Here is a 14,326-nt window from a genome sequence, read left to right as displayed (position 1 = left end):
TCAGCCTGAAGTAATGACGTAGCTAGACCTTGAAAAGAGTATAACTGTTGAGAAATTGTATGTACGAAAACTGATAGAGAGGGAGTGTGGCCTCCAAACTCCTTGTGAGACTTGAATCTGACTTCTGCTGATGAAACTGCAATCTATTCTTCAGTAAGAACTTTTTTTTAATTAATTGCACTCCTGACTCATGGTCTTCATTCTTCACAACTGGTCTTGAGTCCTAAACTGTTGCCCCCCTAACAACAGCTATTAGACATATTTTAAACGCAAATTTGCATGCTGGGTATCTTCAGTGACGGTGGACCAAGAAGCAGCTTTCAGTTTCATTTCTGTGAATGTGGGAGGGAGGTACTGCACCACAGAGTCAGAAGACTCAACATGGAGGAACCCGTCCACTTCCTGCTGTTCAAATAATGCGACAGCCTCCTTCATGAAATTACTCTTTGAGAGCATTCCCGTATATCTGACGGCTGAGTGAGAACTGCATTAGAAATTAAGGACATCAAGGAATAGAAAGAGGAAGAAACAAAGCTGTAAGAAGAGACAAGATGGAGTTGTCCTCCCTCTGCACATCCAAGAAGAAGAAACAAGCCAAGAGACAAAACTGCCCCAGTGAGTCTAAAGCATTCTTACAAAACAGTAATGAATCAAGTAAAATATGAAGAGGAGCACATTACACACACATTAACTGATCTGATTGTACTTGTTTCAGAATTGCCTGCAGGACGAAATAAATCTCAACTTCCTGTTACATGTGGTTGTAAAGAGGGCGTCTTGCATTTAAAGAAATATAACAACAGTAGGTGCAGAAACATTTCTATGTGTTAAAGAATTCAGTAATGTTATGAGGAGGTCTCGAGATTTTAATTGTGGATCATCTAACATCCAGGTGCTCAAGTCATTCCAGTAATGGTTGAATAAACAGTTTTTCTGTCCTTAGAGCAGAAGTGCATCTTCAGTGAAGGCCAGTGGTTCAAGCCCACTGAGTTTGAGAGGTTTGGGATGATGGAAAGGAACAAGAAGTGGAGGATCAGCATCCTTTGGAACGGCATTCCACTCCAGAAACTCATACAGGTGCATAAGACCGGTTTCAATAATTAATTAAAAATAACAGTTACTAACTAATGCAAATGAGTGCAATTTTATATATATATATATATATATATATATATATATATATATATATATATATATATATATATATATATATATATATATATATATATATATATATATATATATATATATATATATATATATATATATATATATTATATTATTATTATTATTATTTTTTTTTTTTTTTTACATGAAACTCATTTGAGAAATTCAAGTTTAAATAACAGTTCTCTGATATAAAAATGGACAGTCAAGATAACATAAATAACACTAATGATGACATATTTAAATATGTTTATGATATATTCTAACTTTGTGCTTTTTTCTATTCATAGGATGGCTTTCTTTCATCTACATACTTTAAGAAGAGCAAGGTTCAGGATACACAGGTTTGACAGCTTTTGGATGGTTTTCAGATTTGATGGAGGAGTTAACCTTTCTAGTTAAGAGTGACCAAGATCTTCATCAACATTTCTCCTTGTATGTTCTGCAGAAGAAAAAAAGCCCTGTGGGTTTGGACCAACAGGGTGAGTAAATTATTTTCTATTTTTAAATAGGAAATTAATATACCTTTAAATAAGATCTTACAACAGTTATTCAGAAAGATATTTAATAAAATATTCTGTTTCCTGAGTGTTTGTGTATTTGTTGTAGAATCAGATGAGAAGATCAATGACAATCAAGATGATGTTGAAGATGATGATGATGATGATGGTATTGACATGAGCGTGTTTGAAGGTCCAACCCTACCTGTTACCTGCGGTTCTGAGTCTGGCATTCTACACAAATGTCGCTTTGCCACAGGTGTGTGAGTGAGAATTATTATTATGAATATTAAAATGTTTACAGTGCTGCTTTAGTATTTCTTACTACAAAGTTCAAGTTCAGGGAATAAGGAGGAGAGAACCAGTGAACGCTCAACGTAAATTTTAATCACCAAATAAACAAACAACCAAACTAAAGGTAGCGGCAGCCCCACTGCCGGTATAAACATAATAAAACACCTAAATAAACTCCAGGCCTTCCTCTTCCTCTCTCGTCCGTCACTGTCGTCACTCCTCCTTTTATTCTCCCAAAGCTCCTTCGTGGGACTCGACACCGGTGTGGCGAGCAGGCGACGCTCATTATTACATTGGCGCCACCAGCCTTGCTCCATTCCCACGGCTCTCGACCTTGCCCTGCTTGCCACGCTAACTATCAAATCTGAAGAGTTTCGTAAGACAACATATTAATAATGAATGTAAATACAGTGCTTTAATGCAGTGGTACAAGACTTTTGCACTCAATTTTGTCTTTATCTCAGGGCGTTGTGGGAGAAGCATAAGAACAGAAAACTTCTGGCTGAGCCCTGAGGATTTCATCAGATTGAACAAACCAGATGGACAATGGAGGAAAGACATTGTTGCCCATGGAATGCCTCTTGGAAAACTTTTAACGGTAAAATAAAATATTACATATGAAGAATAGAACATTTAAAAATCAGATTTAAATGGAGAAATTCAGCGAAACAAAACATGGCTATTAACAGACAAGGTTTTGGTTTTGGTTTGAATATGTTAGCCTTACTGTTATCTATAAGCTAGTGTACTCTAAAACAATGAAAAAATTAGCATTTAGAAAATATAAGCATTCAAAACGACTTGGTTACTTACGTAACCTCTGTTCCCTGAAAGAGGGAGCGAGTATTGCGTAGCTACGCTAGGGGGAAACTCCTTTCCTCGAGAATATGAAGCAAATGTTTATCCGTATAATTTTATCCATGTAAAACGCAGTGCAGCTGCACAACAGATCAAGCAGAGCGCGTCTACGCGCTGATTGGCTGTTCTGCGGCAACTGCAAGAACCTATGGTGAGGTGGTTAAGTGGTAGGACCAATAAGGTAGCTACATGAAAACCCGCCTAAAAAGACAGTGTCTCGCCATAGGAATCAGGTTAAATCGACTGAAGTGACACTCTGAGCAAGCAAAGCATGGCGCGTTGCGCAATACTCTTTCCTTCTCTCAGGGAACCGAGGTTACGTAAGTAACCAAGTCATTCTCTTTCGAGAGTACTCTCGTATTGCATAGCTACGCTAGGGGACCCAATGTAAAACGCAGTGCACTTTAAACCTAACTCCCACTAAGGCCTGAGGTGAAAACCTAGGCACCCAGCAGAGATAAGTAAAGTTAACCCCCATGAGGCCAACCCAGTGAGCCTCATATGAGGGTATATAAGGGAAAAATCCCATATAAAGTCAGGCCGGATAGAATCAGGCCTAAAGTGACTGAGTAATCTCATGGGTTATTTTACCCTAGGGCTGGGCGATTTGGCTGAAAAATGTATCACGATATAAGTGTTTCATATTGGTCGATATCGATAATTATTTATATTTTTATGACCCATTTAAAATAAGGACCAGGACAAAAATATATTACATTTAAACATTTTTATTTTAAACTTAACCTTCCTCTGATTATAATCCCCTTAGTTATAAAGGCAGAAATGTCAACACAACCATGGAAAACTCAAATAATTAAAATGTAAACATAAGTCTAAAATCACAATGAACATTTAACAATTATCTCTTAACATTAAGGTGCAGTGCCTCCGTTATTTCTTTGTACCGTTTAGATGCTTTGTCATAAGGCACTGATGAAGAGTACCTCTCCATGTCGTTTCAAAGAATAGCACAACGGCGAGCTTGTCGAGTATAAACACGTCAGACGAGGCGCGCGCACAGTCAGCGGAAAGTATAAACAAGGTAAGGTGGTAAAACAAGTTCGGTCTGACTACGGTCAATCTTATAAAATCCCAGAAACTGGCATACTGGCGAGCTGACTTGTTTTCCTGTTTTACCAACAATTTTTGTGATATTCTTGCTCTTCTGCAAAGCACTTTGGTCAGCCTGGGGGCTGTTGGAAATGGCTATACAAATAAAATTTAACTTGAACTTGAACTTCCTCGCTCGCTGCGGCACTCATTTTCCACATATCACTCCACGCTCGTTCTGTTACTGAAGAATCCAACATGAGACAACGATATGGCACAACCAAACCTGATACTGTTACATGATTGGCTGTTAGCGTGTCACTCCCTAAGTTGCTTGGTTACGAGAGAGTGAGTGCCTTTGTTCATCCAACCAAACTTGCTTCGCAACCTCTGGTTTCGGGAAAAAAAAAATTACGTTTTATAGAACACATTTTTATTGATATCGATTACTTGTCTATCGCGATACATATTGTTATCGTTTTAACGCCCAGCCCTATTTAACCCTTGACCGGACAGAGTCAGGCCTTATAGAATGTGATGATAAACATATGCTTGTGTTACACATAGTTTATTGTGGGTAGAGATAAAACCAGACTGGAAAGAATTCAGGCCTAAAGTGTGTAAATGAGTATGCATTCATTTAATTTAAATGATAAAATCTGATAAAAGTGGATGGAGAGGCCCAGCCTGCTGCCGCACATATATCTTCCAGTGGTATGCCACTTGCCCAAGCCCAAGATGAGGCCTTGCATCTCGTGGAATGCGTGGAATGAGCTCTGATGCCTATAGGGCAGCCGAGGCCTTTTGATTCATAAGCCAGCGAGATAGCATCTACTATCCAACGTGACAATCTCTGCTTACCAAAGCAAACAAAGAGCTGTTCCGACTGTCTAGAAGCATAGACCGTAAAAAAATATGGATGATGCGACTTCATTAACTTCCGCTGACCAGAGTTGAAGCTTTTGGAGGCCGCACACGGCGCTGACATCTTGGGACCGAGTCTGCGCAGTAGCGATCTCGGGACCGGAGTTGCGCAGTAGAGAGCAGGAAGTAGAGGCGTGATTATCAAAAGCCGCCCACACTCTCACAGATGCAGAACAATTCATTGGGCCCTATTTTAACGATCTGAAATGCAAGTGTCAAAGCTCGAAGCGCAAGTAACTTTGTGGGCGGGTCTCGGCGCTGTTGCTATTTTCCCGGCGGGATAAATGGCTCTTGCGCCCGGCGCAAATCTAAAATGGGTTGGTCTGAAGTAGCTTCATTATTCATAGGTGTGGTTTGGGCGTAACGTGAATAAACCAATCCGAGCGTCATCCAACATTCCCTTTAAAAGCAGGTGCGCAAGTTCCATTATGGATTGCTATTATTATGGCGTATTTACCAGGCGCACGCCAGGAGCGGTTCACAGCCGAGGAGACTGATGTTCTTGTAAGAGCAGTGAAAGACAGAGAAGTGAAGTTGTAATGTTGTAGCCTATGGTAAAGGTGATTTCACAGTCTTTTTTTTTTTCAGTCTTTCAGTTTTTTCAGTTTTTCAGTCGATTTTTTTTCCTGGTTCTTGACGGACAAACCAATTTGTCAGATGTCCTTATATACATATATGTCTTGCCACTATTGGGCAAACAGGTCTTATCCTTAATTATTACAATTAGCCTGAATCATTTGTAAGCTAGATTTATGCCTATTTTTTCACATCTTCGTGGCACACCACAATGATTTCCGTCATCTCATGTGTTAATATTTTTTTAGTGTAACAATTTATGATTTGCAAAAATAACTGTTGCATCTGTGTAGATTACATGAGCAAAGTGTATGCGCGTTGTGCACGCTATACATTATGGTCAAGCATGCGCCCTTAAAATAGCATAATGAACAACGCGCAACGCGCCACTGACTTTAGACTAGGTTTTTTCTGGTCAGTGGCGCAATTGTTTAATGGAACAGCAAAATAGCACCAGGGATTGTTTGCGCCGGAACACGCCTCCTTTTTTGCGCTGAACCGCCCAGGTAGCGCAAGTTCATTCACTAGTTTAGCGACGTGCTTCTGTGGAGGGAAAAGCGTGCTTTGCGCGGGTGCAAAATAGGAATGACACATGCGTCGGTGTACAAAGTCAATTGCGCTGGGTGCAAGATAGGGCCCATTATGTCTGTGTGAAATAAACAGTTATAGAAATGTAGAAATGAAAGCTAAAGCTCCAATCTCCTCCCAAAAATCCAGAAAAAAGTCTGTTAGTGCCTTAGTGATAACTTCACTCAAAGAAGCCGTCAATCTCAGCTGTCAATCATAACGTCACAACCCCCGTTTTTATAGTATCAAATAACTAACTAAAACTAAACGTATTTAAACAACTAACACTTGAAATGAAATCATTGTGATAAAAACTGCCTAAAATGACAGAAACCATCTTTAGGAAACAATTATTTGAAGTGTAATTTAATTGTTTAGTGTGTCTCACGTTCATTCTAATACATGGAGAGGTGGGCTTCAGGAGCTATACTGGGACCAACCACCGGGGGGCGATCGAGGCGCGGAGGCTTCAGTTTCTGAGAGGAGTGCCGCAGACTTGTCTAGAACCTGCGTAACACTTTAAAAAAAGCCTTAGGGCCCTAACTGGGCAGAGCTGACAGCAAAATGACCTGTGCTCTGAATGGAGTGGAGAGCACTTTAGGTATATAACCATGTCTTGGTTTGAGGACGACTCTGGAGTCGTTAGACCCATACTCGAGACAGTACGCACTCACAGAGAGTGCGTGCAGGTCACCCACTCGCTTGACTGAGGCTAGCGCCAGCAGAAAATCAGTTTTGAGTGACAGGTGCTTTAAGCTCACAGACTGAAGTGGTTTGAATGGGGAGCCTTTCATAGCTTCTAAGACTGTGGAAAGGTCCCATATAGGAACTGAAGCTGATTGAGCCTCCTGGCCCCTCTGAGGAAGCGCACGATAAGGTCGCTTTTCCCCAGTGACTGTCCAGTCACGTAAATGTGATATGCCGCTATGGCAGCTACATATACCTTGAGCATGGAGGGGGAGCGACCAGCGTTCATTAGCTCTTGAAGGAAGGTGAGCACCTCTGCCACCTCACACGGATGTGGGTCCAGGTTTTGTGCTGTACACCAGTTTGAGAATACTGACCATTTCAGCGCATAGAGCCGCCTGGTTGCAGGGGCTCTAGCTTCAGAAATAGTATTCAGCACCTTTTTAGGGAGGTTCGGAGAACCATATCTGGTTCTTCCATAGCGAGGCTATCAAGAGCACTGAGCATTTGCTTTCCTTGATCCTTTTGATGACCTGAGGGAACATCACCATCGGAGGAACAGGGGACAGGGGATGTCTGGGCCAGTCGTGGGCCAGTGCATCTCTGTGCTTGGAGAAAAATGTTGGGCAATGAGTATTGTCTTCTGAGGCGAAAAGATCGATCTTTGCTTCGCCGAAAAGATCGATCTTTGCTTCGCCGAAAAGATCGATCTTTGCTTCGCCGAAAAGATCGATCTTTGCTTCGCCGAAGATGCTCCAAATCAGCTGACTCGTTTGTGGGTGAAGAGACCATTCTCCTGGGGGAATGTTGCCTCTGGATAGCATATCCGGACCCTGATTCAGAATGCCTGGCACGTGAGCTGCCCTTAGCGAGCTCAGGTTGTGCCGTGCCCATAAAAGGAGATGTTTCGCCATGGAGTGCAGGCTGTCTGATCTCAGGCCACCCTGGCGATTTATGTAGGATACCACCGACATGTTGTCCGTGCGGACCAGGACGTGGCGATCCTTTATGTATGGGAGGAAAGCTCTTAGCGATAGGATGACTGCAGTTTATATGCAGCCGTTTCTCCGATTCTGCCCAACGGCCGGAGATAGGCTTGCCTTCATGTAGGGCACTGCAACCTAGGTTGGAAGCATCTGTCGAGACCACTTTCCATTTCACAACTGTGCCCATACTCACACCTGACTGGTACTAGGCGGCAGCTTTCCAAGGAACCAGAGCTTAGATACAGCTGTGGTTCACTTTGATGCATAACCGGCCCGGTCGCCACGCGTTGGCTGGGACGCAGGCATTTAGCCAGCGTTGGAGGGGGCGCATGTGTAATATACCCAGTTTGAGCACTGCTGAAAACGTTTGAGAGGAGTGTAAGTGCCAGCTTTGAAAGATGCTGCCAGGCTCTGAATGGTGAGCTCTGATGTAAGCTGCGCTCTCATCCGTATCGAGTCTATGACTGTTCCTAGTAAGGAAATATTCTGGGGGGGAGACAGTGAGCTCTTGGCGGTATTGATCCTGAGACCCAAGCATTCTAGATGGTTGAGTAGCCAGGATCTGTGGGTTAACAACTGTGTCTCTGATTGGGCATTAATAAGCCAATCGTGGAGGTAGTTGAGTATTCTCATTCCTCTTAGCCTCAGTGCAGCTAGAGCTGCATCCATACACTTTGTAAACATGTGAGGTGCCAGGGATAGACCGAATGGCAGGACTGTGTACTAATAAGTTCGCCCCTTGAAGGCGAATCTCAAGAATGGCCTGTGACGGGGTGCTATCTGAATGTGAAAATAAGCATCTCTTAGATCCACTGTGAAAAAACAATCCTCCGGGCAAATTTGCGCGAGGATTTGTTTCATCGTCAGCATCGTGAATGTGCGCATCATGAATGCTTTGTTCAGGTGTCTGAGGTCTAGGATGGGTCTGAGACCACCATAGCCTGACTCGCTTTGTGTAGGGTGAACATTTTCTACTGCTCTCTTTTCTAACAATTTCAACACTTTGGCGCGAAGCACGTGACTCCAGTTGCTTCTCACCAAAGTCTTGACCACTGCGCGAAAGCACGGGGGTCTGCGAGCGAACTGTAGCGAGTAACCTCGTTTTATCATGTTCATCAACCATTCTGATATGCCGGGGATGGCCTGCCAGGCCTCAGCCCGTATGGCCAGGGGTTGAATTAGGTTCGGGCCGCTTAGTAATAGGGACCCGGTAACCCGGTTGGTTTGTACTTGTAACACTGTGGGGAAAGTGTATATATGGGGCGGCGCCCTGTCTAGTGGGCGTGTGGGCACACGCGGCGGTGGGCACACTACCTACAGAGAAAAAGCTCTTTTTGTGGTTTATTTCGGTCGCCGTGAAAACGCGTTTTTGTACAGGTAAACGCGTTTGATAACGGGCTTGTTGGCTGTGTATTTGAAGTCAGGGAACTGGGAGACGCAGATTGATAGAGTGTGGTGGTGGTCCGGCCGCGGCGGGACTTAACCACCCTCTTTTTCTTCCCATGGTTAGGAAGCCTTCGGCGGCTCGGGGTTCAACACAATCTTGTGTCGAGGTCCCCGATGCTCTGGCTGCCTGTTGCGGCTCACGGAGTGTGAACGCTGTTGTGTTCATGACAATGAGCGAGACTGAAAGGTTGGCGGCGCTGCCTTTGCAGGCTGAGGGAGCGGTGCCTTAGCGTGACAGCCAGTAGCATAGCTACCATTTCGGGAGTGAAGCGCTCAGCGAATCTTACCACTGTGGGGCCGAACAGGTCGTTGGCTGAGATGGGAGCATTCAGGAAAAAGGCTTTATCTGTTTCCTTCATCTCCGTAAGATTCAACCAAAGATGGCGCTCAAGCACAGTCAGGTTGGCCAAAGACCTTCTGATCTCCTGGCCGGTGGATTTGGTCATGTGCAGGGCTAAATCGGTAGCGCTGCGCAGGTCCTTGAACGCTTCCGGGTCAGGAACAGACTCATCCGAACAGCGGAGAAGCTCGACCAGCGAGGGCTGACGTGGTGTGACAGGGCTTCGATGGGTGCAATGCTTTGGCCTGCTATCCTCTGGCGGAGGGTGGGCAAAGGTGAGCAGCAACCGCCTCTTCAAGAGGGGGGAGACTTTCATAGCCTTTTTCCTTCACACCGTCGACTGTTTAGAGCGCTAAGGAAAAGGAGGATTTAGCACGTACCTCCAGAAAGAAAGTGGTGGGCTTTTGAGGAGAGGATTGGCAGCCTTGCAGGAACCATTCATCCAACCTGCTATGTGTGGGCTCCTGGGGTTGGGACCACTCGAGCCCAAGGTCTCCCACGGCCCTAGTGAGCACACGGACAAGTTCAACGTTGATGCTGGCTCTGATGCTCGTGGCGCCTGCTTTTTCTTGCGCGGCCCAAGAGGAAGAGTGAGTGGGGCAGGATCCATGACGAAGATGGCAAGCCGAGCCCACAGGGTCGGCAGCGCCATCTCGTCGCTCTCAGGGCAGCCGCCACGGGAGAGTGCGCAGATGATATGGCAATCCCCGCCGAGCAGAGAGCCTCTGCACGAGGCACAGAAAGGACGAGTCGTTTGGAACAACGCTCGTCTGCTCTTTTAGAAATGTGTGCATTGCAGCGGCGAACGCATACACACAGAATTGCACAGATAAAAGGATATAACACAGGATGGCTCAGCTGAACTAAAATGCTTCTGCTAATCAGCTGTGGGCCACTATTACCTAAAACTATCTATTAAAGCAGATTGTCTGTCGTTCTTACTTCTTTTAGTAAAGATAAAGGATGGAGCAAGATTTGTTTTACAAACGTTTATGTTACATCAGTCATTCAAGTTAGAGCTGGGCTAACGTATGCGCTGTTATTGATACAGTTTCCTGCATGTGCACTGCAATATTAGAAATAGACACATGTGTTTGTAGATGGACACACACTTGTTAATGCTGATGGTGAGGAATTACAGTTGCAACATCTCATAATATACCTCAAAATGAGTAGCGTATCACTGAAAAACGTCTTAAGTCGTCCTTGCAATTGAGGTTCGGGTTGAATTTAAACTATTTCTTCCAATGTTTCATCATCGGACTCGCACTCGGATTGATATGGTAAAATCGACATCGTTACTGTCTTTACAGTGTGTGGAATAGCTGAGGACTGAGGAAGCCTCCACACAGAGCTGAAATTGTTATGGTAATGGGCGTTTTTTTTTTGACACAAGTCAAGTCAAGTCAACTTTATTTATATAGCGCTTTTCACAAAGTAGATTGTTTCAAAGCAGCTTTACAGTGTTAAACAGGAAAATAATGCAGCATAATTTTATTCAGCTGTATAGCCATTCTGGAAAAAAACGCCGATGTCATCAGTTCATTTCAATTATCATACAGTGACAGTGTGGGCTTTAGATCAATAATTCGATCAGTAATTTAGTTTAAATGGTTAATTTAGTTTATTATTTCGATTTATTTCGATGTTTAGTTGAAAAATTTAGTGTCCCCAACTGAGCACGCCAAGCCAGAGGCAACACACACTGTAAGCCGCATACCAATCACAACAGACTGGGCCATCTGGCCAATCAGAGCAGAGTAGGCTCACGGAAAGGAGGGGTTTAGAGAAACTGATACATCCATCAAGTAATTTCAGAATCATTGAAAAATGTGGTGATGTGGAATGTGTACTATGAGAAAATTAAACCTGTTATAGGAGACCTCCAAAACAAAATTAGGAGTCTTTAAAATAGCATAATAGGGGCACTTTAAAAATGAATTGTTCCAACGAATGATTCAGTGATAAAGAGAGTGGTTGAATTCAGAATAGCATAATGTACCCAAATAGCAAACTGACATTGAATCAACATAGAAACAACGTTTCTCGGGACAATGCGCTCATTGTCACAGCTGTAAACACGACGGCGTTCTTCTTCCACTAGGAAGTTTGTAGTTGCCGCATTTGTTTCTAGGTAGACTGTTAAAGAACGCAACACACTCGTCTCGTGGACATCCTGTAGAATTCAACCAATCAGATAACGACTTTGAAACTCCTGAAGTGTTTCCAGATAAGTGTGCCACATGCATCAGACGTTCAGCCAACGGTCCGTGGGTGTGACATCTGAGGCTGAGACTAGCTTATACCTAACATTGATGTTGATTTCAGTTGGGTGAAACAAATGTGTACTACTCTTATAATACTCATACTACACTATATATACACAATATATAATTTTATATATACTCTTATATTCTTATAGTACAATTATATAAATGTAACTTTATAAATTTAAATACACTCTTATATTCTTACATCTAATAGTAAGAAATAGTAAAAGTTCAGATATTCAGATATTCTCTTGTTTTTTCCTAAATGTATTGATGTTTTTAAAGCATCAATGAATTGAATGTTTTGTTGCAGTTTACACAATAGCTAACTGATGTGTTTTCACATACTTTCCAGAAAAGAGTTTTGGAACCACATACAGCCAACTGTGATCAAGACCTAGTAAGACACTATTAGTCACAATTACAAGCATGTCAAAACATCACATTTAAAATGTGCTTTAAGTCGGTACAGCTTTATTTCTTTATAAACTCTTGTCTCAGCAGAATGATGACGTGTGTTTTGTGTGTGACTCTGAGGGAGATCTCGTGTGTTGTGACGAATGTCCACGAGCTTTTCATTCAAACTGTCACCTTCCAGCTGCAGATGGAGACTCACCTGGGTGAGAGAGAGAGAGAGAGAGAGAGAGAGAGAAAACATGCTGGTTTAGGCAAAGTAAACATTTGACTTTGTGTAATATTGTGTGTTTTGTCTGTACATAAGCGAGTGGAGCTGCACATTCTGTGTGATGAAGTATGTGATGGGTTCCTGTCAAAAGACCCAACAGGATGTTTTGAGCAGTCCAGTCTCTCAGTACAAACTGGTAAAACTTTTTGTCTGTACAATGGAAGTCAGTGGAGTCCAAAATAACATTTCTTTCATCGTTAAAAAAAATTATATATATATATATATATATATATATATATATATATATATATATATATATATATATATATATATATATATATATATATATTTTTTTTTTTTTTTTTTTTTTGTGAGAACAATCCCTTTCACACTAACAGATATGTTTGATTCTCTTTCAGCACTGCCAGTGTTTGCTGTTACACCTGCTACATGAGAGCATGACTGACCCCTGCAATGACGTAAATCTCACCTTTAGGAGCTTCCTCTGTCTCTTTTAGATTATTTAATGCTGAAATGTAAATATAAAGTATGTGACGTCTGGACTGCTGGTGTTCAGGTTCCAGGATACAGTGAGAACATTTGTGGTCCCGTGATGCTGGGCAGAGTGAAGATGAACCTGGAAAATAATGATTATCAAACAGTGAGAGAGTTTGTCTCTGATATTGATTACGTTTTTCATCACTGCACATCCAACAGGGTGAGTTTCACTCGGGGCTTGCAAATGTTGCTAATGACAGGAGTCTTACAAATGTGCTTATAAACTGTCTTATTTACATTGACTAAATTCTACATGCTTCTCTCTTTCTCTTCTCTGTAGGATAATGACTTCAGTAGAATGACCTCTAGGCTGAAGGATCTTTTTGAAACCATCTTTAAAGTGCTATAGGGCTGAAACGATTAGTCAACATTATCAACAATTTGGACAGTAAAAAAACGGTCAACAGATATAGATCTCATATGACCCATTTTAAAGGCCTGCAATAATACGGTTTTATTTTTCAAATGCAGTGAAAAACACACAGCGGAGCAGAGGACACTGACAATGCACCGACAGACAAGATTTCAAATATCAAACTAAGCTTTTAAATTCTGTTAATTTTACTCTGAAATTCAAACAATAAATGTGGTTTTGGAGCACTTTAATGTGACGTGACAAGCGGCACATGGACCAATAATCTCTTCCTCTTAACTAGTTATTGCGTGAAACAAACATGAATGATCATGTGACTTTAGAAGATTTTGCTGCGTTCACACCATGCCGTAATTACCATAAGATGATGTTCATAAGATGTTCAAAGAAAGAGTACAACTTATTGAAATGTATAATGTTTCATGTAATCGCTCAATGAGTGTTTCAAATGCGGAATGACGTCAATAAAAACAGCTTGCCCACGTAAAAGGGGACTTGTGGTCCTCTTTTGGTCATATCATAATGTTCCTAATATGACTTTAGGGGGACATTCCATTTTGGTTATTCTATGGTCAACGTTACAAAGAGGATGCTTGGGATGTTAACAGAACGTTCTCATATGGTTCCCTGTTAGTCAGATGGGGACGTTTAATTCGGGACTGCACTGCAACATATCTTGTTCAGTAGAGCGATCTCTACACTACATTCCCAACCGTGACGTTTGCAGGACCTTTAGGGGACCAAACGAGAATGTTATTTTTTTTGGTCCTTCCATCACGTCTACTGAATGCTTTCAGAACATGTTTGAATGAATTAATGTTCACTGGGCTGCTTTGCAAATGAGGGTCAGGAAAAAACAGGATTTGCACAAAAGTTGTTTCTCAAAGATGGATCAATACCAACTGTTTGTCCAACTTCATAATCAGAACATGTAAGTCCCGCACGTTATGTGAATGTATGCAAGTCGCCTTTGTGAATATGCTTGTTATCACGTTGGCGGCTAATGTGGCTAAAGTAACCATTGCCTCTGACTGTATTCACAGAGATCAGAGCTATGTCATTAGTTTTATTTTCAAGAAGCAAAAATGCGCTTCTGAATTGTACA

General features: G+C 42.2%; 1 protein-coding gene across 5 annotated transcripts; it reads left to right on the top strand.

Moving 5' to 3' along the window:
* Positions 1–334: 334 nt before the first annotated feature.
* sp100.4 (SP110 nuclear antigen, tandem duplicate 4) lies at positions 335–13,706 on the top strand. 5 transcript variants are annotated; one of them, XM_079830094.1, is made up of 13 exons: positions 335–615; positions 716–802; positions 944–1,077; positions 1,458–1,511; positions 1,616–1,649; positions 1,783–1,926; positions 2,426–2,559; positions 12,021–12,065; positions 12,170–12,285; positions 12,387–12,486; positions 12,710–12,769; positions 12,868–13,008; positions 13,129–13,706. In XM_079830094.1, exons 1-13 carry the CDS (start codon positions 552–554, stop codon positions 13,195–13,197), a joined length of 1,182 nt encoding a protein of 393 aa, XP_079686220.1. In that variant the 5' UTR covers positions 335–551; the 3' UTR covers positions 13,198–13,706. The 5 variants fall into 5 exon arrangements, with proteins under 5 accessions (XP_079686220.1, XP_079686219.1, XP_079686218.1 ...); XM_079830093.1 differs by having other exon boundaries at positions 12,167–12,285; XM_079830092.1 differs by having other exon boundaries at positions 1,777–1,926.
* The last annotated feature ends 620 nt before the right edge of the window (positions 13,707–14,326 follow it).

This window comes from Gobio gobio (genome assembly GCF_949357685.1).
Source record: "Gobio gobio genome assembly, chromosome: 1".
NCBI lineage: Eukaryota > Metazoa > Chordata > Actinopteri > Cypriniformes > Gobionidae > Gobio > Gobio gobio.
The sequence above is the reverse complement of the archived record's forward strand: the minus strand, read 5'-3'. Positions and strand labels throughout refer to the sequence as shown.